Genomic DNA, 24,932 nt, shown 5'->3' on the forward strand with positions numbered 1-24,932 from the left:
TATTTATTAAGATTTGCATTTTCTATGTCAGTTTCGATGAAGACTCTGCTGGGGTAAGATGTGCCAAATTCATTAGAGATATGCATCTCTTAATGAACCTAGCTCATCTTTCATCTGCTGTGCGCAAGAGAATGAAATGTGTTCTATTCATGAACTGACATATTTCTAGAACAAGGCATAACTAAGACACTCCAAATGAGAATAAAGATTTTTTTTTAATAATTAGCAGATATAATACCATACAACAAATGGTCTAATGTTTCTGTCCACATCCAACTTTGTTCACATCCAATAATACTGTATATATTAAAGTGGTTGCCTACCACTTGGATAATCCCTTCTCAATTAGCATGTTTACCTCCAGCAAAATAACAACACTTATATTCACCTCCAGTGCCAGTGCCGTTCCAGCGGTGTTGGCACTGGCTCTCCCAGGGCTTACATCACATTGTTTTGTCACACAATACCAGTGTCAAATCAGTGCTGGCTTCAATCTCTTCACCTTTGCACGAAACAGACATCAAGAGCGATTGCCCGGCCACCCACAGCTCTGACTTCTTCTTGATATCTGATTTACCTAAAGGTGGGGAGAGTGAAGCCTGCACTGATTGAGTGCAGGGATCGTGTGACATAATAATGTCAAGCAATTCCCGGAAGAGCCTGTGCTGACACCACTGGGACGGTGCTGCACTGGTGGCATATGTTGTTTTTTTGTAAGGCTTGTGGATCGTGCACCCATTGAGCTACAGGCCGGGTTTAAGCAGCTACCTGGTTTTTAACTGGAGCCTTTCATGGTGAGGTCAGGCTAATGCAGCAGGTTGCTGCCAGGTACCACCCCAGGGCAGTGTCCTAAACAGTAGAAGCTGACCCCAAGAGTCAGAAACATTGGTTCGATTAGACAGGATAGGACGGCCACTGGTGTGGGTTCACACTGTGTGGCTCAGAATAGAGGACAGGACAGGCACTGGTACTGACTGTGCGGCTCTGGGTAGCAGACAGGATGGCCACTGGTGCTTGTACAGACTGTGTGGCTCTTGATAGCAGACATGATGGCCATTGGGGCTAGTACAGACAGGTCAGGTTTGAAAGCATGACACAGGTTAGAAAACACTGGATTAAGGTCAGACAAAGCAGAGAAAGGGACCTAACAACAGGCAGGCAAGTTACAAACTAGCACAATTGTTGCTCAGGCACCTCCCAACAGGTGGAGGTGCCTTAAGTAGTAAGTGTCTCCCAGCTATTGGCTGTGCACACTTTAAGAGTGTGATATCTCTTTAGGAGAGAGGGAGCGCATGTGCCCTAAGCGCACTGCCAGAGGATCTTCCAGCCATGTGCAGACCATGCGGAGCACAAACAGCGGAAGGAGACATGGCTGGTGCCCTGAGTAAGTCAGCATCTTTGCCTGGGGAGGGAGTAGAGGCACGCAAGGACACCAGCACTACATTTTTACTGTGGGGCAAAAATGCTGATTGAAATGTGGTTGTGCGAGTAGTGTGCAACCCCTTTAAATATAGAATAAACTATGATAAATTTGTCTGGCCACAATTGAACATGCCCTTTTCCTATATCCCTTTTTCAATAGATCAGAGGAACTGTTGTAAAAACTAAATTTAAAATTTTTGTGCCACTGCAAGTTCCGCAAAAACTTTTGTAACATCTAAAACTGTTTTACACCAAATTACTGGCACGAAAGTTTGTGTGCTGAATTAGCCTGAATATCTTAAATATATAAGTAAACAGGGAAATTTGAGTTGGGGTACACTTTTTGAGGCAACGATACTTTTCGTATCTATCGATCAGTAGAGATGTAGGTAAAGTTGTAATTGTTAGAAATGTACCAACTTGAGCTTGTCAAATAAATTTACAGAAGGTGTGCAAAATAGAAGTGTTAATAGTTTATTTTTTATCAATTTAACAATCAAATTATCAATTTTTTAAACTTGCACACAGTTTTTGCAGGAACTCGACAGGGCGATAGTTCCAGATCTGTGGATGTAGACTTGCCCAAATACTTCTGTTTCTTCAAGTAATCCCAGAAAGATTTGATGATGTTGAGATCAGAGCTCTGTGGGGCCAAATCATCACTTCCAGGACTCTTTGTTCTTCTTTATTCTGAAGATAGTTCTTAATCACATATAACAATAACAAATAGCTGTATGTTAGGGGTCATTGTCCTGATGCAGATTAAATTTGAAGACAATTAAATTCCTCAATGACGATATTGCATGATGAATAACTATTGCTGCAATTCTCAGGCTTGAGAAAGTGTTTATTAAAATGTACATTGATAATCTGCAGACCCTGGTATGTACTGCTACAGAAAGATTTGATCAGGTGAAGGTAGGTACAAAACGGTAATGATTGTCACCAATGGACCATTGGGATGTTGCTCTTTTCCAAAATGTAGCCTACTGTAACTTAGATAACATGTTTCAAGGTATCAAACCTCTTCCTCAGATTCAAACAGCCATTAGTTATGAGTAGTGATGAGCGAATTTGTTCGGAAAATGATCGCCAAACATAAATTCGGCACAAATATAGCACATTCTGATTCGTGATAGAAAACATGAGCAAAATTTTATAAAATTAGTAAAGATTGGTAACATTCGGTAATAAGTGCGGGAAAATATTTACGTTGCCACAAAAGTATTTTCAGCACTTTTGCAATGATAATGGTGGTTTATAATGAGCGTTTTGAATGTGTTTGATGAGGAAGGGGGTTTACAGAGCTCAAAGGCACGGCGTTCTTGTAAACTTTTTTTTACCTAACTTTATGTGTGCACATTGCAGCTAGCCAATCAGGGCGCAGGAAACATCCACAATGTCCTGACACAACAGCTTGTGTCATTGGCTGCTGCATTCACATGTCCCTCTCCATATAAAGAGTGGACATCTTGTTTAGTGCCATTTTGACACTGTAACAGCGTAGAGAGGCTGCTCCTGACGCTGGCACTGTTAGCAGCAAGATTTTAGCTAGTTAGCTAGGCTGTTGTATATCAGTCAGATAGTGTATCTAGATAGTTTCCAGTGTAGCTGTAAAATTTACCTTCCAGCAGTATTTTTTTTTTTGCCATTACTGAGGTCCACAGACAAACCCAGCAGGGCCCATGTCCTACAAGTGCACTGCTTCTATTGTGCTCCATGCACGAGTATAGTAAATTCTAAATAATATTTTTTCACTAACTAAATGTGAAACAGCCTGTATCCCACCTTGTCATTTACTGCTGTGGTGATTAGTGTTGAGCATTCCGATACCGCAAGTATCGGGCATCGGCCGATACTTGCGGTATCGGAATTCCAATACCGAGTTCCGATATTTTTGTGATATCGGAAATCGGAATCGGAAGTTCCCAGTGTATGGTTCCCAGGGTCTGGAGGAGAGGAGACTCTCCTTCAGGCCCTGGGATCCATATTCATGTAAAAAATAAAGAATTAAAATAAAAAATATGGACATACTCACCCGTCCGGCGGCCCCTGGACCTTACCGCTGTTAACCGGCAGCCTCCATTCCTAAGAATGAGGAGTTTAGGACCTGCGATGACGTCGCGGCTTGTGATTGGTCGCGTGAGCGGTCACATGAGCGGTCAGCTGCGACGTCATCTAAGGTCCTAAACTCCTCATTCTTAGGGACGGAGGCTGCCGGTTAACAGCGGTAAGGTCCAGGGGCCGCCGGATGGGTGAGTATATCCATATTTTTTATTTTAATTCTTTATTTTTTACATGAATATGGATCCCAGGGCCTGAAGGAGAGTTTCCTCTCCTTCAGACCCTGGGAACCATCCAGGATACCTTCCGATACTTGAGTCCCATTGACTTGTATTGGTATCGGGTATCGGCGATATCCGATATTTTTCGGGTATCAGCCGATACTATCCGATACCGATACTTTCAAGTATCGGAAGGTATCACTCAACACTAGTGGTGATATGAAACTGTCTGCAGACCTAACGCACATTAAAAAAATATATACATATAATTTTTCAGTTGCAAAAAGTTAGACAACCCGCCGTATTACACTTTGTCATTTTGTTAGGTTGAAATTAACCCCTTCCCGACCTTTGACACCACGTAGGCATCATGAAAGTCGGTGCCAATCCGACCTGTGAAGCCTATGTGGCGTCATGGAATGATCGCGTCCCTGCAGATCGGGTGAAAGGGTTAACTCCAATTTCACCAGATCTGCAGGGACAGGGGGAGTAGTACTTCAGCCCAGGGGGGGTAGTACTTCACCCCCCCGTGGCTATGATCGCTCTGATTGGCTGTTGAAAGTGAAACAGCCAATCAGAGCGATTTGTAATATTTCACCTATGAAAATGGTGAAATATTACAATCCAGCCATGGCCGATGCTGCAATATCATCGGCCATGGCTGGAAAACCTAATCTGCCCCCCCACCGCAAACCGATCGCCTCCCCAGTCCTCCTTTCTGCCCCGTTCTGTGGTCCGCTCCCCTTCGTCCTCCTGTCCGCTCCCCCGTCCTCCTGTCCGCTCCCCCCATGCTTCGATCACCCCCCCTAATATTTACCGAGCCTCGCAGTGTCCATCCGTCCATCTTCTTCATGGGCACCGCCATCTTCCAAAATGGCGGGCGCATGCGCAGTGCGCCCGCCGAATCTGCCGGCTGGCAGATTCATTCCAGGTACATTTTGATCACTGTGATAAAACCTATCACAGTGATCAAAATAAAAAAAAATAGTAAATGAACCCCCCATTTATCACCCCCATAGGTAGGGACAATAATAAAAATAAAGAAAATATATATATTTTTTTTCTTCCCCCACTAGGGTTAGGGTTAGGGTTAGTGTTAGGGCTAGGGTTAGGGTTAGGGCTAGGGTTAGGGTTAGGATTAGGGTTAGGATTAGGGTTAGAATTAGGGTTAGAACTAGAGTTAGTGTTAGATTAGACTATGTGCACACATGGTGCGGATTTGGCTGTGGATCCGCAGCGGATTGGCAGTTTTCCATCAGGTTTACAGTACCATGTAAACCTACTGAAAACCAAATCCGCTGTGCTCATGGTGCAGAAAATACCGCACAGAAACGCTGTGTTGTATTTTCCGCAGCATGTCAATTCTTTGTGTGGATTCCGTTTTACACCTGCTCCTCAATAGGAATCTGCAGGTGAAATCCGCACAAAAAACACTGGAAATCCGGGGTAAATGCGCAGGTAAAACGCAGTGCCTTTTACCTGCGGATTTTTCAAAAATGGTGTGGAAAAATCTCACACGAATCCGCAATGTGGGCACATAGTCTTAGGGTTAGGGTTGGAATTAGAGTTAAGGTTGGAATTAGGGCTAGGGTTGGAAATAGGGTTAAGATTAGGCTTGTGGTTAGGTTAGGGTTAGTGGTGTGTTGGGGTTAGGGTTGTGGTTAGGGTTGGGATTAGGGTTAGGGTTGGGATTAGGGTTAGGGATGTGTTGGGTTAGGGTTGTGGTTAGGGGTGTGTTGGGGTTAGGGTTATATCTAGAGTTGGGATTAGGGTTTGGGGTGTGTTGGGGTTCGTGTTGGAGTTAGAATTGAGGGGTTTCCACTGTTTAGGCACATCAGGGGTCTCCAAACGCAACATGGCGCCACCATTGATTCCAGCCAATCTTGCGTTCAAAAAGTCAAATGGTGCTCCCTCCCTTCCGAGCCCCGCCGTGCACCCAAACAGTGGTTTACCCCCACATATGGGGTACCAGAATACTCAGAACAAACTGGGCAACAATTATTGGGGTCCAATTTCTCCTGTTACCCTTGCGAAAATAAAAAATTGCTTGCTAAAACATAATTTTAGAGGAATGAAAAATTATTTTTAATTTTCACGGCTCTGCGTTATAAACTTCTGTGAAGCACTTGGGGGTTCAAAGTGCTCACCACACATCTAGATAAGTTCCTTGGGGGGTCTAGTTTCCAAAATGGGGTCACTTGTGGGGGGTTTCTACTCTTTAGGCACATCAGGGGCTCTGCAAATGCAACGTAACACCCGCAGACCATTCCATCACAATCTGCATTTCAAAATGTCACTGCTTCCCTTCCGAGCCCCGATGTGTGCCCAAACAGTGGTTTACCCCCACATGTGGGGTACCAGCGTACTCAGGACAAACTGGACAACAACTATTGGGGTCCAATTTCTCCTGTTACCCTTGTGAAAATAAAACATTGCTTGCTAAAACATCATTTTTGAGGAAAGAAAAATGATTTTTTATTTTCACGGCTCTGCGATGTAAACTTCTGTGAAGCTCTTGGGGGTTAAAAGTGCTCACCACATATCTAGATAAGTTCCTTGGGGGGTCTAGTTTCCAAAATGGGGTCACTTGTTGGGGGTTTCTACTGTTTCTAAGTGCAGCGCCCCAGAGTCCTGGTCGTTGCAGTACTGTGGCTCCGCCACTATGGGGAGCCATGGTGCGTCCGGTGGCACTGAAGGAGTTCATCTGACCAGGTATCACAGACACCAATACATTTCACAGCCGGGCCTCCGGGGGGAGCTAAGGGTTCTATTCATTAGGCCACTCCCCACCATAGTGGGTAAACTGGGGGTCAGGCAGGAAGTTAGAGGAGAAGGCTGACTGGATTGAACGAAGCAACACCTTGTGGCAGAGGGTGTTGTGGAGGAAGAGACAGTAGAGTCTCTGTCAGGGGTGGGATCCTGACAGAGGCTTGGCATTAGAAAGAACGTAACGGGACCGTGCCTGCTCAGCATAGCGGCGGTGCCCAAGAAAGGACTAGAAGCGAGATAGATTGTGCTGAGTGAGAAACGAGATCAAGCAAAAAGGAGAATACCAGTAGGGGTCATGCTGTAGGACCGGAGCAACATCCTACTGAGGCGCATTACCGGTGGCCGGAACGCCGAGGGAGTGGAATAGCATACAGCTTCAAGCCATACTCCAAACAGCGGCAGGGCAGTCAGTTTAAGGCGGGCTGTCTACCACTTATCACCTATGAAGTCTTGGGGGGCAATTGCGGGAGAGGAGCGTCTCTAGGGTCCCGGAAGAACTCCAGGCCTACCTGACAAACGGGTGCCGTTCCAACCTGAATAACAGGGAGGGATGGAATACGAGAAGAACAACAGTGAATCGATTTGTGAGGGAACTTAAGAAACAGACACAACAGTTGTGGGGTACTTTCCGTGAGCACAGCAGGGAAGGACTACAACACCTAGCGCTAAGAAGGAGGGCACTGATTTCCACCTGTGAGGAGAACTCTGGAGGTGCCATCGGATCAACCGGACTTGCGCAGCCTGGTGGACCGTATTCTGGACTGCGGACTGAGAGATCTCCAGTAAAGAGGTAAAGAGACTGCAACCTGGTGTCCTCGTTATTTACCGTGACTTGCACCCCACAACTGCACCGCTACACCACCGTTACTGCACCATCATCATCTCTTATTCTACCGGACGTCCCCCACTGACAGACAGGGCCACGGACCGGGTCTAGCCACCGTGACAACCCCAGGACTGAGACTCAGAGGCCCGGCTCCGGGAACCCCTCGGCCCTGCGGCGGTGTGGGGGCGCTCCAACTTGGCGTCACGAACAGGATCTACTTAAGCCTGAAGAATCAGGTCATGTGTGCCTTGGAACTGTGACTTATTGTGCTTGGACTGTACTTTATTGCAAAGACTGTGGATTGCCACTTGCCGCCAAGAGTTCGCGCCAAAATCCGCCGCCATTGCAGCGCAGGAGAAGAGAAGGGGCGTGGAGTAGGCGTAAACAAGCTGGAGAGCGCGAAAGACAATGGCCGCCCAGTCTAAACATTTCTTGGTCCTGAGGACGTGTCCGTCAACAGCCGAGGTCCGCCTCCTAATCCTGTTTGGAGGGTGGAGACCATGGAGACGAGGCCGCCCACGAAAGAGACCGCGGGAAGAGGACATTGGAGAAGAGGCCAAGATGGCGACACCAGGAGCACCGCGTGGGGCTGACCCGATCCGGCTTGAGGCTGCGCAACCCGACACAGCCCCAGAAACGCCAACGCTGCGGGGTCTGACCCTTGCGGAGCCACCGATGGGCCGACCCCCTTTGCCGTTGTCGGAAGAGTGTGCGGCTGCAGCCGAGGCCCGACAGCTAGCACGCCGACTGGAGGGTGAGGCCCGCGTGCTTACTCGGCTGGGTCAACCAACGGAGATCCGCTTGTCCCCAGTGTCCCCTGCTCCTTCCCACCTGGCCGCGGCTGAAGGTACGCTACAGATGCCGGGCCTGAAGATCATGCCGGACGCCGAACATCTACGGCGCCTGACGGCAGCGTGGCGGAACCGGCCCCGGCCTGCAGAGCAGATTGATCTGGTTAGCGCTCCGGAGATCCCGCCATCACACTGGGGTGTGGTAATCTCATTCAACCCCCGATATGGACGCGGGGTTATCCAGGAAATTGGGGAGCCACTGCAAATCCACGTGGAACGGGAAGAAGTGGAGCCCTGCAGCGGAAGATTTCCCCGCGACCTGGAGCCAGGTGATGCGGTGACGTACACCCGATGGAGGAGGGCAACGGGAGAAGCTGGCTGGATGGCGCGAGGCGTACAGCGGTGCACTGCCTTCCAGGCTGCGGCCGGAACACCGGAAGAGGGTGACTCCGTGGGGAAAGCAGCGGAGCCCGGCCCCGCGGAACCACGAGAAGCCCGACCTCGCCGTGCCCCGGAGGGACGTGTGCGCCTGCCAGTGAGAAGGGCTTCCCGGCGAGGGATCTTATCACTGCTGGGATCGGAACCGTGTCCTGGCTCACCAGTGCGATCCGTTGGCCTGGTAAGGCCAGATCGGAGGCCATCCGGTTCCCCAAAGAACGAGTAAGCATGATTGCTCTATTAATATGTATATAGTTTTAACTGGATGTTTCCTGTGTTCTGCTAGGCCCGTTCAGGGTAAACTCTTAAAGGGATCCCTTTGTTGACCCGGGATCCCTATTGTTTGTTTTTGTTACCAAAAGTTTTGCACAAGTTTTAAAAACTGAGAAATCATGAACAGTGCATGATCCAAACTTTCTTGTAAATAGTTTGCACCTTATTAAAGGCGCTTCCTACTGGTTTTATTTAAAGACTCTTTGCGAAGATACCGTTCTGGAACCTTTGCCGAATAAAGACTGGTAGGCTGAGAAGACGAGCTACCTCAGAAAGACTTGATCCTCTCTTAAAGGGGATGTATAACAGCGTACTTATGAGTGATACTGTTTTAGAACAGTAATGTGAAAGTAAAATGATAATGTTGACATGTAAGAGTTATGTGTATTGAAATGGTTAAACTGTAAAGAGAAATGTTGATGATGTTCCTTAGAAGAAAGTGTGTGAGCTAGAAGGAAGATGCAGTGGGCCCGTAGGGGTAGACAGAATGTCCTGCATAGTTGGAAGAAAGAAAGTAGTAATGAAGATTGATGATACAAGGAAATAGTTAATAATGTTGATAAGGTAATGGGGATAGAAGGTAGACCCTGAGTCCTCCATAGAAAGTTTAGAAGAGTTAATAATGTGTTACCGAGGACAGAGAGTGAACCCGTCGGGGTTAGTGAGTGAGTCCTAATAGGAGCCAAGTAGAGCCGGCTCCATGTTCTCTAATTGAAAGGAATGTTATGTCTATACCATGTATAGTAGAGAAAGGCAGTAGGCCCTGGCTGAACGGGGCGGTCCTGTAAAAGAAAGGAGAGGCAGTAGGTCTGGTGCCATAGGGACAGGTGGTCCTGCAGGTTCAAAGTAGGAGAATGAAAAGTTAACTTGCCCTGTAATGTGATTATGGGAAGGCTTTTAGTGAGCTAGGAGTGTATGTTCATTGAAGGCAATGTTAAATTATTGTTCATTAAATTGCACTTAGTAGAATACCCGGTTGGGTAATGAGAGTTAATTGTAGCCTGTTGCTATGATATTTAATTATGTTTGTAACGTTCAAGTGTCCTTACCTCCCATAAAGGGAAGCCTGTTCAAGTATACTTATTGTTATTGCACTCAACAAAATTGTATGTCTTTTTGCTAACTTGTATTGTTGTTTTCTTCCCAGTCCCGGAGTACTGTGTTTAACCAGGGGGGAGTGCAGCGCCCCAGAGTCCTGGTCGTTGCAGTACTGTGGCTCCGCCACTATGGGGAGCCATGGTGCGTCCGGTGGCACTGAAGGAGTTCATCTGACCAGGTATCACAGACACCAATACATTTCACAGCCGGGCCTCCGGGGGGAGCTAAGGGTTCTATTCATTAGGCCACTCCCCACCATAGTGGGTAAACTGGGGGTCAGGCAGGAAGTTAGAGGAGAAGGCTGACTGGATTGAACGAAGCAACACCTTGTAGCAGAGGGTGTTGTGGAGGAAGAGACAGTAGAGTCTCTGTCAGGGGTGGGATCCTGACAGAGGCTTGGCATTAGAAAGAACGTAACGGGACCGTGCCTGCTCAGCATAGTGGCGGTGCCCAAGAAAGGACTAGAAGCGAGATAGATTGTGCTGAGTGAGAAACGAGATCAAGCAAAAAGGAGAATACCAGTAGGGGTCATGCTGTAGGACCGGAGCAACATCCTACTGAGGCGCATTACCGGTGGCCGGAATGCCGAGGGAGTGGAGTAGCATACAGCTTCAAGCCATACTCCAAACAGCGGCAGGGCAGTCAGTTTAAGGCGGGCTGTCTACCACTTATCACCTATGAAGTCTTGGGGGGCAATTGCGGGAGAGGGGCGTCTCTAGGGTCCCGGAAGAACTCCAGGCCTACCTGACAAACAGGTGCCGTTCCAACCTGAATAACAGGGAGGGATGGAATACGAGAAGAACAACAGTGAATCGATTTGTGAGGGAACTTAAGAAACAGACACAACAGTTGTGGGGTACTTTCCGTGAGCACAGCAGGGAAGGACTACAACACCTAGCGCTAAGAAGGAGGGCACTGATTTCCACCTGTGAGGAGAACTCTGGAGGTGCCATCGGATCAACCTGACTTGCGCAGCCTGGTGGACCGTATTCTGGACTGCGGACTGAGAGATCTCCAGTAAAGAGGTAAAGAGACTGCAACCTGGTGTCCTCGTTATTTACCGTGACTTGCACCCCACAACTGCACCGCTACACCACCGTTACTGCACCATCATCATCTCTTATTCTACCGGACGTCCCCCACTGACAGACAGGGCCACGGACCGGGTCTAGCCACCGTGACAACCCCAGGACTGAGACTCAGAGGCCCGGCTCCGGGTACCCCTCGGCCCTGCGGCGGTGTGGGGGCGCTCCATAGGCACATCAGGGGCTCTGCAAACATAAAATGATGCCCGCAGACCATTCCATCAAAGTCTGCATTCCAAAACGTCACTACTTCCCTTCCGAGCCCCGGCATGTGCCCAAACAGTGGTTTACCCCCACATATGGGGTATCAGCGTACTCAGGAGAAACTGGACAACAACTCTTGTGGTCAAATTTCTCCTGTTACCCTTGGGAAAATTAAAAAATTCTGGGCTAAAAAAATATTTTTGAGGAAAGAAAACACATTTATTATTTTCACGGCTCTGCGTTATAAACTTCTGTGAAGCACTTGGGGGTTCAAAGTGCTCACCACACATCTAGATAAGTTCCCTTGGGGGTCTAGTTTCCAAAATGGGGTCACTTGTGGGGAGTTTCTACTGTTTAGGCACATCAGGGGCTCTGCAAACGCAACGTGATGCCCACAGAGCATTCCATCAAAGTCTGCATTTCAAAATGTCACTACTTCCCTTCCTAACCCCGACGTGTGCCCAAACAGTGGTTTACCCCCACAAATGGGGTATCAGCATACTCAGGAGAAACTGGAAAACAACTTTTGGGGTCCAATTTCTCCTGTTACCCTTGGTAAAATAAAAAATTGTGGGATAAAAAATCATTTTTGAGAAAAGAAAAGTTATTTTATATTTTCATGGCTCTGCGTTATAAACTTCTGTGAAGCACTTGGGGGTTCAAAGTGCTCACCACACATCTAGATTAGTTCCTTGGGAGGTCTAGTTTCCAAAATGGGGTCACTTGTGGGGGAGCTCCAATGTTTAGGCACACAGGGGCTCTCCAAACGCGACATGGTGTCCGCTAATGATTGGAGCTAATTTTCCATTCAAAAAGCCAAATGGCATGCCTTCCCTTCCGAGCCCTGTCGTGCGCCCAAACAGTGGTTTACCCCCACATATGGGGTGTCATCGTACTCAGGACAAACTGGACAACAACATTTAGGGTCCAATTTCTCCTGTTACCCTTGGGAAATTAAAAAATTCTGGGCTAAAAATCATTTTTGAGGAAAGAAAAAATATGTTTTATTTTCATGCTTCTGCGTTATAAACTTCTGTGAAGCACCTGGGGGTTTAAAGTGCTCACTATGCATCTAGATAAGTTCCTTGGGGGGTCTAGTTTCCAAAATGGGGTCACTTGTAGGGGAGCTCCAAAGTTTAGGCACACAGGGCTCTCCAAACGCGACATGGTGTCGGCTAACGATTGGAGCTAATTTTCCATTCAAAAAGTCAAATGGCGCGCCTTCCCTTCCGAGCCTTGCCGTGCACCCAAACAGTAGTCTACCTCCACATGTGAGGTATCGGTGTACTCAGGAGAAATTGCCCAACAAATTTTAGGATCCATTTTATCCTGCTGCCCATGTGAAAATGAAAAAATTGAGGCTAAAATAATTTTTTTGTGAAAAAAAAGTACTTTTCATTTTTACGGATCAATTTGTGAAGCACCTGGGAGTTTAAAGTGCTCACTATGCTTCTAGATAAGTTCCTTGGGGGTCTAGTTTCCAAAATGGGGTCACTTGTGGGGGAGCTCCAATGTTTAGGCACACGGGGGCTCTCCAAACGCGACATGGTGTCCGCTAAAGATTGGAGCCAATTTTTCATTCAAAAAGTCAAATGGCGCTCCTTCCCTTCCGAGACCTACCGTGCGCCCAAACAGTGGTTTACCCCCACATATGAGGTATCATCGTACTCAGGACAAATTGGACAACAATGTTCGTGGTCCAGTTTCTCCTTTTACCCTTGGGAAAACAAAAATTGTTGCTAAAAGATCATTTTTGTGACTAAAAAGTTAAATGTTCATTTTTTCATTCCATGTTGCTTCTGCTGCTGTGAAACACCTGAAGGGTTAATAAACTTCTTGAATGTGGTTTTGAGCACCTTGAGGGGTGCAGTTTTTAGAATGGTGTCACTTTTGGGTATTTTCAGCCATATAGAACCCTCAAACTGACTTCAAATGTGAGGTGGTCCCTAAAAAAAATGGTTTTGTAAATTTTGTTGTAAAAATGAGAAATCACTGGTCAAATTTTAACCCTTATAACTTCCTAGCAAAACAAAATTTTGTTTCCAAAATTGTGCTGATGTAAAGTAGACATGTGGGAAATGTTATTTATTAACTATTTTGTGTCACATAACTCTCTGGTTTAACAGAATAAAAATTCAAAATGTGAAAAATGCGAAATTTTCAAAATTTTCACCAAATTTCCGTTTTTTTCACAAATAAACTCAGAAATTATTGACCTAAATTTACCACTAACATGAAGCCCAATATGTCACGAAAAAACAATGTCAGAACCACTAGGATCCGTTGAAGCGTTCCTGAGTTATTACCTCATAAAGGGACACTGGTCAGAATTGCAAAAAACGGCCAGGTCATTAAGGTCAAAATAGGCTGGGTCATGAAGGGGTTAATCTGTCTGCAGATCTCAAGTGCATAACCTCAAAAATTTTTCTGTTGCTAAACGTCATACAGTAGGGGACCTGACTTTAAAATAGTTTGTAGCAGCGAGTATGTTATAGAGGCCTGATCCAGAGGCCACCAAAAAATGTTTCTGTTCCTAGTATCATACAGTAAGGGACCTGACTTTAAAATAGTTTGTAGCATCTAGTGTGTTATAGAGGCCTGATCCATAGTCCACCAAAAAATGATTGTGCTCTTCACATCATACAGTAGGGGACATCTGACTTTAAAATTGTTTGTAGCATATCTTCTTTGTCATACAGGCCTCATCCATACTCAAACAATTCTTTCTTCTGTGACTAACACGATACAACATGCCATATTTCCCTTTGGAATTTACTGCCGCTCAAATTCAGCTGTGGTTGATGCTGCTCAAACAGATGGTCATCAACAGATTAGGAAACTGAAAGACTCCATGGATAGAAGGCTTATGACTAGTGTTGAGCATTCCGATACTGCAAATATCGGGTGTCGGCCGATATTCGTTGTATCGGAATTCCGATACCGAGTTCCGATATTTCTGCGATATCGGAAATTGGAATCGGAAGTCCCCACAGTGCAAAAATCACTATAATGGAGTGTGGGCGGTGCGTGGGCGGAGACTTCGTGTCTCTGTGCGGGCGGGGTCTGTGCGAGTGTGCGTGCCTGCTGGGGGGTCTGTGCGGCCTCTCCGGGGTCTGTACGGCCTGCCGGGGGGTCTGTGCGGCCTCTCCGGGGTCTGTACAGCCTGCCGGGGGGTCTGTGTGGCCTCTCCGGGGTCTGTACGGCCTGCCGGGGGGTCTGTGCGGCCTCTCCAGGGTCTGCACGGCCTGCCGGGGGGTCTGTGCGGCCTCTCTGGGGTCTGTACGGCCTGCCGGGGGGTCTGTGCGGCCTCTCCGGGGTCTGTACGGCCTGCCGGGGGGTCTGTGCGGCCTCTCTGGGGTCTGTACGGCCTGCCGGGGGGTCTGTGCGGCCTCTCTGGGGTCTGTATGGCCTGCCGGGGGGGTCTGTGTGGACTGCCGGGGGTCTTTGTGTCTGTGCAGGCATCATCCGATGGGACTACAAGTCCCATCGGACGATGCCTGCTACACTGACAGTGATTGACACATTAGCCAATGATGGGACAGCAGTAGTCCCATCATCCGGCTAATGTGTTGAATGTAAAAAAAAAAAAATACTCCATACATGCTACATACATACATGCATGCTACATACATACATACATGCTACATACATGCTTCATACATGCTACATACATGCTACATACATGCTACATGCTACATGCATGCTACATGCATGCTACATACATGCTACATACATGCTACATACATACATACATGCTACATACATGCTACATACTACATACATACATTCTACATACATATATACATGCTACATACGTGCTACATACATACTATATACATACATACATGCTACATACATACATACTGCATACATGCTACATACTACATACATACATGCTACATACATACTACATGCTACATACATGCTACATACTACATACATACATGCTATATACATGCTACATACTACATACATACTACATACATACATGCTACATACATACTACATGCTACATACATGCTACATACTACATACATACTACATGCATGCTACATACATGCTACATACATACATACTACATACATGCTACATACATACTGCATACATCCATCCATACATACTACATACATGCTACATACATACATACATATTACATACATACATACATACATACATACTACATACATGCTACATACATACATACATACTACATACATGCTACATACATACTACATGCATACATACTGCATACATACATGCATACAATACATACATATAGACATACAGTACATTAAACATAGATTACATACTCACCATTACTTGTCACTTTGTTCCCCGAAGCCAGTGTCATCTGTAAAAAAATATGAAAAAAACAAACAACCAATATACTCCCTGTCCGCAGAAATCCACGAGAGTTCAAAGTGTCACTTTATGGCAATTGCTGCCTGGGAAAATTTGTCAGCCAGCAATGCCATAAAGTGAGACTAGGGACTTTTTTTTTACAGCGGCGGAGGAATACAGGGGCGGAAGGATACCTTCCTCTCGTCATTGTGTTCCTGGGGCCCCTGGAGAGCGGTTGCAACAGCTGTTGCTGCTGCTCTCCACGGGAGATCGTCGTGGGACACTCGTGGATTTCTGCGGACAGGGAGTATATTGGTTGTTTGTTTTTTTCACATTTTTTACAGATGACACTGGCTTCGGGGAACAAAGTGACAAGTAATGGTGAGTGTGTAATCTATGTTTAATGTACTGTATGTCTGTATGTATGTACTGTATGTATGTATGTATGCAGTATGTATGCATGTAGTATGTATGTAGCATGTATGTAGTATGTATGGATGTATGTAGTATGTATGTAGTATGTATGGATGCATATATGCAGTATGTATGTAGCATGTATGTATGTAGTATGTAGCATGTATGTATGTATGTAGCATGTATGTATGTATGTATGTAGCATGTATGTATGTAGCATGTACAGTATGTATGTAGCATGTATGTATGTAGAATGTATGTATGTATGTAGCATGTATGTATGTATGTATGTAGCATGTATGTATGTATGTAGCATGTATGTATGTATGTAGCATGTATGTATGTATGTATGTAGCATGTATGGAGTATTTTTTTTTTTCATTCAACACATTAGCCGGTTGATGGGACTACTACTGTCCCATCATTGGCTAATGTGTCAATCACTGTCAGTGTAGCAGGCATAGCCCGTTGGGACTTGTAGTCCCATTGGACGATGCCCGCACTGAGACCCCCGCATGATGCACTGAGACCCCCCCACGCCGCAGAGACCCCCCCACGCCGCAGAGACCCCCCAGCACACCGCAAAGACCCCCCCAGGCCGCAGAGACACACCCCCCTCGCCACACAGAGACCCCCCCGCATTGAGCCCCGGCACACCGCATAGAGCCGGGGCAGCCCGGATACAGCGCCGCTGCCGCATAGAATTAGATCCCTGGCAGGCCCGCACAGACCCCGCCCGCACACACAGACACTCACAGTGTCCGCCCACGCACCGCCCACACTCTTCCCCCCTCCAGAACAGCATATAGAAGGACAGAAAGGGCTGATTTACGTTCTGATATTTGTGTCCCATTCACTTGTATTGGTATCGGGTATCGGTATCGGCGATATCCGATATTTTTTGGATATCGGCCGATCCAATCCGATACCGATACTTTTGAATATCGGAAGGTATCGCTCAACACTACTTATGACTGTTACTAAAAAGAACATGAGGCTATAGTAGTTTTTATATATATTTTTTAAATGTCAGAAATTTATTTTGTCAGGTGAACAGGTGAAAACAGTACTGCAGTCCCAGTACTGCAGCACAGTCAGTTACCTCTAACACTTGGTTGCTCCCAACACTGGAATGGCATCCTCCAAATATACCACACACCACGCTTCAGTTCCAACGTTAACAAACTTTTTAATAAAGATGGGGTAGATGACGAAAATGAAGTAAAGGGGGTAACAATTCCCTAACTGTCCCTATGCATAAATGCTCTGCTTCAGCAGCTCCCATCCTGTTCCGGGGAGCAAACAATCCTTTACTGGGCACTCACAGAGTCCTACTGCCCGTTCCAGCTGCCCAGTAGTCCTTTGGCAGTACTTTCTCCCCTCCAGTAGTGATGTGTCGTTCGCAAATGAGCTGACACAAAGAGCCGGCTCCCTGCTGTGAACGATGGGAGCCGGCACGCCAGTGAGAGCCACTAAAATTCCTGAATGGCTCTCACTGGGCGTAAAATCCTGGACTTCAGGAGGCGTAACTCCGCCCACCTGAGCAAAACCCCGCCCACTCTTCAATTTAATTGGCTCTAAGAAGTGGGCGGAGGTTCTGCGGTAGGTGGGCGGAGTTTCGGACGCCCGAACAGATATTCAATAGGGATCCATTTAGGATCCAAAAAGAGCCGTTTTGTGAGCCAAAAGAGCCGGCTCTTTTTGGTGAGCGGAGCCATGAGAGCCGGATCACCAAAAAGAGCCGGACTGCCCATCACTACCCTCCAGGGGTATATTATGCTCACATCAGAGGAGCACATCCTGCCATGGCCAAGCCTGGCTGGGCTCTGCTCCTGATGCAGGTACTTCCTGCTTCATTGAGGCTGCAAGTCCAGCCCCCCAGTTAACTCTTACTATTGCTAACTCTAGCATGTGCCATACAATGTAGTCTTTACAATAACAGGCAGGCAAATAGAGCACATCACATTGGTAGAACATCAATATATTAATACTAGCTGGCAGCCCAATTCTAATGCATCGGGTATTCTAGAATATGTATGTAGTTTATTTATGAAGATTTTAGAATAATACATTGAATACACAGGATTTGGCCGGCCGCGACCAATTAGCGAAGCGTGGTTCAAATCCCGAGCCAATTCGCGGCCGGACTGTGCCTGTCGCTGATTGTTCGCAGCCGGCCATGTAGTATATAACAGCCCACGTAGTAAATAGCACAGCCACGTAGTATATTGCACAGCCACGTAGTATATAGCACCGCCACGTAGTATATAGCACAGCCACGTAGTATATAGCACAGCCCACGGAGTATACAGCACAGCCATGTAGTATATAGCACAGCCCACGGAGTGTATAACAGCCCACATAGCATATAACACAGCCACATAGTTTATAGCAGCCCATGTAGCATATAACACAGCTCACATAGTATATAACAGCCCACGCACACAGTATATAACACAGCCCACGTAGGGTATAACACAGCCCACGTAGTGTATAATACAGGCCACGTAGTGTATAACACAGGCCACGTAGTGTATAACACAGCCCACGTAGTGTATAACACAGCCCACGTAGTGTATAACACAGCCCACGTAGTGTATAACACAGCCCATGTAGTGTATAACACAGGCCACGTAGTGTATAACACAGGCCACGTAGTGTATAACACAGCCCACGCAGTATATTGCACAGCCCACGCAGTATATAGCACAGCCCATGTAGTATATTACACAGCCCACGCAGTATATAGCACAGCCCACGCAGTATATAGCACAGCCCATGCAGTATATAGCACAGCCCAAGCATTATATTACACAGCCCACGTAGTATATTGCACAGCCTACGTAGTATATAGCACAGCGCATGCAGTATATTGCACAGCCCACGCAGTATATTGCACAGCCCACGTAGTATATTGCACAGCCCACGTAGTACATTGCACAGCCCACGTACTATATTGCACAGCCACGTAGTACTCTCTGGTTTAGGGGAACTAGTGGGATCCGTTGAAGCGTTCCGGAGTTATCACCACATAAAATGACTCTAGTTAGAATTGTAAAATTTGGCCTGGTCATGAAGGTGAAAAGAGTCTTGGGGAAAAGGGTTAAAGATGCACTCCCAGCCACATTTTTATTCCATTAACCATTTTATACGTGTATATAATGTAGAGCCAGAGCATTAAAATACTCAAATACTTACACATTGCTTTCTTCCTAGTATTCTAGTCCATTCCATTCCCACATAGGTGCTCCTTTTTTTGGCAGATTGCACAGTGACCGCTGTGTGGACAGAGCTGTTTTCCTCAATGTAAACCTACAGAGCTTCAAATCAACGCTCCATAGACTTACACTGATAAAGCAATTTATGGTGCACATATAACCCACTGCTTGATCTGGTGAACCTGCTTTCAGGTGATGTGACCCAGGAAGGGGCCAGAGAAAGGGATGCAATGATCGTGGTCGCAGATGTCGCAACCGCGCCCGTGTGGGTTGTGATGGCAGATATATTGTTTTACCTCCTTCATTTTTTCTACACTCCTTGACAAAGCCACCTGGCGAAACATACTTTGGAGTCATGGAGTGCTCTGATTTGGTTCTATTCCCTATTGTATGGTATGTTTATACTATGATATCTGGTGCCTGTTTAATCTAATTTGTAAAATGTATATTTAATTACACAAGTGTATATATTTACCTAAATCTATGTATTTTGGGATATGTGCATTTCTTATACTCACTTCCTATTACGTTTCCCCGTGATATACCCTGTGCATGATCTGCATATTATATTTTAATAGTTCTATGTCTTATGCATTATTGAGCATCATTTAGATGTTGTGTTTATGGGTAGTATGATAGGATTCTATGTAGACAGGAGTACGGGAGTACGGAGGAGATAGAGGCAGAGCTCCTCCTCACTCTCCAATCTAGATCTTATCAGTAGCATCTTCTCTCTCCTATCTGAGCATAAACTTATGACAGACATAACCCTTATAAGTCATACCTGTACTATATAAATCTCTCATTCTCCGGTGCAAAAAAATTATGTTTAATCTCATTTACTAGTTAGGGTGCTCTTTAGAGTGGCTAAGCAGCTTTAGTGCACCCCCTAAATTTAGATATCCTCACCTCCCTCGCTGGTGATGAATATCGCTGGCTTGCCCACATGCCAGCACTGTCTCAAGAGAAAGATGATGCCAGTTCTCACCCACTGTCAATGTTCCTAGATTGGAGCATGTGCGCACACAAATCTTGCCTCTGTAATGAAGCCGCTCTACTACTACTGTGCAGCTGAGAGTTGTGCGTGTATGCTCTGACAACAAATTAGTCATGATTGTTCATTTGCGGCAGCAAGAGTGGGAGATCACATCATGTGACTACAAATATGCGATTTTTGAATACTTCCATCCACATTCAGACTAGCCGTGAGTGGTTTCGCTTAATACTAGTGAATTGACTGAGGCCACAGTCGTCTAGTTGGAATGTGGCTTGAAATATGCAAATCACATACTTGTGGTCATGTGACCACCCACTCTCACCAGCAATAATGGAGTCATAACAGTGTGCGCTGCACACTGGAATCACAAGTTTCAGTCACATAGATTGACTACAGACTTTCCTCACAAACCTGGATAACCCATTTAATACACATTTTTTGCTGAACACCACAGAAAATTGTGGCAGATAACTGGAGAAATGTCATTAATACATTAATATAAAAAACGGTATACTAACGCTATCTCCTTTGTTTCAGACTACTCCAATCAAAACATATGAGGTAAAGATTATTGTAATACTTAATTACCTCTTTCAGATTCATTTCTCTTTTATAATACAGTATAACGCTAAGATAATATTACATCAGTGCTCCTTTTATCCATCGGCTATTCCTGGTATTGTGGCTATGTCTTATTCGCTGTCATGGACCTGAGCTTCAATACCAGACACAGAAAATTAACTTTTTTTTTTAAATTTCATGCAATTAATTTCACCTCTTTAAGGCTACAGTCACACGTTCAGTATTTAGTCAGTATTTTACCTCAGTATTTGTAAGCCAAAACCAGGAATGGGTGATAAATACAGAAGTGGTGACTTGTTTCTATTCTACTTTTCTCCTGATAGTTCGACTCCTGATTTTGGCTACAAATACTGAGGTAAAAAAACTGACCAAATACTGAACGTGTGGACGAGGCCTAATATTTACTCTTCTTCAGTTGTTTAAGAGAGAGCATAGGGCTGAGGCTACACGGCGACACTTAGTGAACCATAACAAGCATGTCACAAAAAATCCACCCTGGTTTGGATTTTTTACAAACTGGGTCACTATACCCTAGTTGCTCTAATGCACCCATACACTTGCATTGTGGCTAAAGTCGCTGTGTAGTCTTATCCTTATTGTTCCTTCTATTCTCCTTCCTTTGTTGTGAAGCTGAAACTAAACTTTGTCATTTGTTTTGCTTTGCAGACAAGTGCATATTTTCTCAGCAAGATATCACATGAGGTAAATGTTATCATTCACTACTTTTTCCTGGGTGATATAAAGCTTGTGAGGGCGTGAAGATTTATAGAAGTCACATTTTTAACCCCTTACTGACCTCGGACGGGATAGTACGTCCGAGGTCAGCTCCCCTGCTTTGATGCAGGGCTCCGCGTTGAGCCCGCATCAAAGCCGGGACATGTCAGCTGTTTTGAACAGCTGACATGTGCCCGCAATAGCGGCGGGTGAAATCGCAGACAGCGGCATTTAACTAGCGCATCCGGCCGGGCGGCCGGAAATGAGCGCATCGCCGACCCCCATCACATGATCGGAGGTCGGCTATGCTTCTCCATTGTAACCATAGAGGTCCTTGAGAACTCTATGGTTACTGATCCCCGGCAGCTGTGAGCGCCACCCTGTGGTCGGCGCTCACAGCACACCTGATTTTCTGCTGCGTAGCAGCGAACAGCAGATCGCTGCTATGTAGCAGAGGCGATCGTGCTGTGCCTGCTTCTAGCCTCCCATGGAGGCTATTGAAGCATGGCAAAAGTAAAAAAAAAAGTTAAAAAAAATGTGAAAAAAATAAAAAAAATATAAAAGTTTAAATCACCCCCCTTTCGCGCCAATCAAAATAAATCAATAAAAAAAATCAAACCTACACATATTTGGTATCGCCACGTTCAGAATCGCCCGATCTATCAATAAAAAAAAGCATTAACCTGATCGCTAAATGGCGTAATGAGAAAAAAAATCGAAACGCCAGAATTACGTTTTTTTGGTCGCTGCAACACTGCATTAAAATGCAATAACGGGCGATCAAAAGAACGTATCTGCACTGAATTGGAATCATTAAAAACGCCAGCTCGGCATGCAAAAAATAAGCCCTCAACCGACCCCAGATCATGAAAAATGGAGACGCTACGAGTATCGGAAAATGGCGCAATTTTATTATTTTTTTTTTATTTATTTTTTTTAGCAAAGTTTGGAATTTTTTTTCACCACTTAGATAAAAAATAATCTAGTCATGTTAGGTGTCTATGAACTCGTAGTGACCTGGAGAATCATAATCGCAGGTCAGTTTTAGCATTTAGTAAACCTAGCAAAAAAGCCAAGCAAAAAACAAGCGTGGGATTGCACTTTTTTTGCAATTTCACCGCACTTGGAATTTTTTTCCCCATTTTCTAGTACACGACATGGTAAAACCAATGATGTTGTTCAAAAGTACAACTCGTCCCGCAAAAAATAAGCCCTCACATGGCCAAATTGACGGAAAAATAAAAAAGTTATGGCTCTGGGAAGAAGGGGAGTGAAAAACGATCACGGAAAAACGAAAAATCCCAAGGTCATGAAGGGGTTAAAATTATTTCATATGAAACTCAATTTCAAGTTTATGGCTTCAAGTTTATGACAAGTTGTAACTATACATTTATACTTCTTATAAATTTGGGTATGATTTTGCAAAGAAATTATTTCTTCTACATTAGCTAACCATTTTTTACACAAACTTTTTTACACATACTTTATAATTTATTTTGCTGAAATGAATGGTCACGCATAAAAGAAAATTGTTAAGTGGATTTAACTACCCTTGAGGATAATTTTCTTTTTTTTTTTTCTTTTTACTTAACTGCATGCAGTTGTGGCAAAAAAACACATTTTTTTGTATTTGGTTCCCATTAAAAATGTTGCAGTGCTTGTCTTCTATAGCAAATGTGTTGCACTGTCTTCTTCTGGCTGTAGAATGAGGTAACTGAGAATTCATCAATGAACCTGTTCTGTCCGTCTGACCAGAGTGTTTGTATCTATTTTTGTCTTTTTCTCAGCACATATCAGCTGATTTAAGATCACAGACCATGTATAAGTTCAACTTGCAAGGAAATAAAAATGCTGTAAAATGGTTTTGATTTAAATCCAATTGCAAAACTTATTTTTTAGCCGAAATACATGTTTTTAAGTAAAAAAAAAAATGTCTCCGAAGGTGGAGAACTTCTGTAAGGCCGTGATCACATTAGCGATGATTCTCTCATGCGAGAATCTGCTCAATTATGTGTGAGGCAGTGACCCCTGTTACAGCTAGGGGCGCTGTTTGTACTCCCCAGGATGCACACAGAGGGGTAGTGAGGCCATGAGGGGGCGTTGTGGTCGCAGGTGTGGCTGTGATTACAAGCACTGTAGTTTGAGGAGACTCAGGTGTATCAAGGCCAGAGTGATGCCTGACAACCCACAGCATACACAGTGGTGCTGTTGTCCATGATGACTGGTCACAGATGTGGACAGGTCTTGTGCCCGGAGTTGAACCGGTGGTAGACTGTCCTGTGCCCGAAGGAAGGACTGGCATGTGTCACAGCTGCAGACAGGAGGATATCAAGGTCTGTGTACGGCTGTGAGTAGAGACTGTGATACAGCGGTGCAGGACACCCATGCAACTAGTCACAGGAGGACTAGCATGTGTAGTGACTGCAATATGAAGGATGCTGTTATATGAACTGGTGCGAATTGAACACTGGAGTTATGTGCACTGAAGTTATATGCTTGGAACCTTTTCTGTGTGAAGATAACGCATTAAAGAGACTTTTATGTTTGAACTTTGTGGGCCACTGCCTCTTCACTGCTACCAGTGCCTTACATATGCTAATGACACTCGGCTCCAGCTCTGTCAGATTTTGATATGAGTGTCATCTTGTGTGATTTGATGAATCAGAGCACAGGTGCGGAGAAGACGGAGAACTTAATTTCTCCATCTTCTCCATTGTCTGAGCCCACAGACAATGGACTGCACTTGGATCATATGGGAGTGCAGTCCGATGTTTCACACGCACCCATAGACTCGTATTGATGCGCGTGATCCGATTCTTGGATGCACTCGTAGCATTCTGCAATTGTTTTTTGTAATGCAGAATCGGCAGGAGAAAAAAATCGCAGATCTGTACTTCCCCATAGTATAATATTGGTATGAGAAAGCTATCTATCAGATCGCAATCAGCCGTGTTATACGCTCATGTGAGTGAGTCCAAGGCTGAGTTCATATCAGTGCAAGAGGAATAATTTTTTTCTGGTAAAATGACAATGACCATGACTTGGCTGAGTGTGCATGTGTTTTGTTCGGCAGTGACTTTCTCTCCCATGGAAACAAAAGGATCGGACAATTGAGTCAGGAGGTCCCATACACATTAAATGGTCAACTCATCCTGCCAATATTGGTGGGTTTAGCTGACTTGTATCTAATGTTTATGGAGGCTTTAACTTGTCTACATAATCGTATAAATTTCACTGAAAAAGAATCATTCATCCAACCAACCAAAGACATAAAACACCCTAGTCTTCTTTAACATATGGTGGGCTCAGTACAAAAATGTCATAATTGCCCCTCCTTTCTAAACATTGCTATACGATCCAAGATTTCCCCTCCACAAAAGCACTTCAACTGGAGAAATGTGGCCTCTGTACCTTTAATAAATCTAAAGGGGTGCAGTCAGATGGCCTTCTAACACAACCATGAACGCATCACAAT

The 24,932-nt window shown here is 45.2% G+C and overlaps 1 protein-coding gene across 2 annotated transcripts in view; it reads left to right on the forward strand.

Annotated features, from left to right (window-relative positions):
• The window catches only part of LOC143768465 (uncharacterized), a 71,941-nt gene that overhangs the window by 20,242 nt on the left and 26,767 nt on the right, over positions 1-24,932 (forward strand). Inside the window, exons 1-3 of one of the 2 annotated variants that reach the window (XM_077257144.1) lie at positions 19,399-19,557; positions 20,699-20,722; positions 21,410-21,445. In XM_077257144.1, coding sequence (XP_077113259.1) covers positions 19,555-19,557; positions 20,699-20,722; positions 21,410-21,445 — 63 coding nt within the window. In that variant the 5' untranslated portion in view covers positions 19,399-19,554. Of the gene's footprint in view, positions 1-19,398; positions 19,558-20,698; positions 20,723-21,409; positions 21,446-24,932 lie in introns of those variants that run through there. The other variant, XM_077257143.1, reaches the window with a different exon arrangement.

Source organism: Ranitomeya variabilis, chromosome 4 (genome assembly GCF_051348905.1).
Source record: "Ranitomeya variabilis isolate aRanVar5 chromosome 4, aRanVar5.hap1, whole genome shotgun sequence".
NCBI lineage: Eukaryota > Metazoa > Chordata > Amphibia > Anura > Dendrobatidae > Ranitomeya > Ranitomeya variabilis.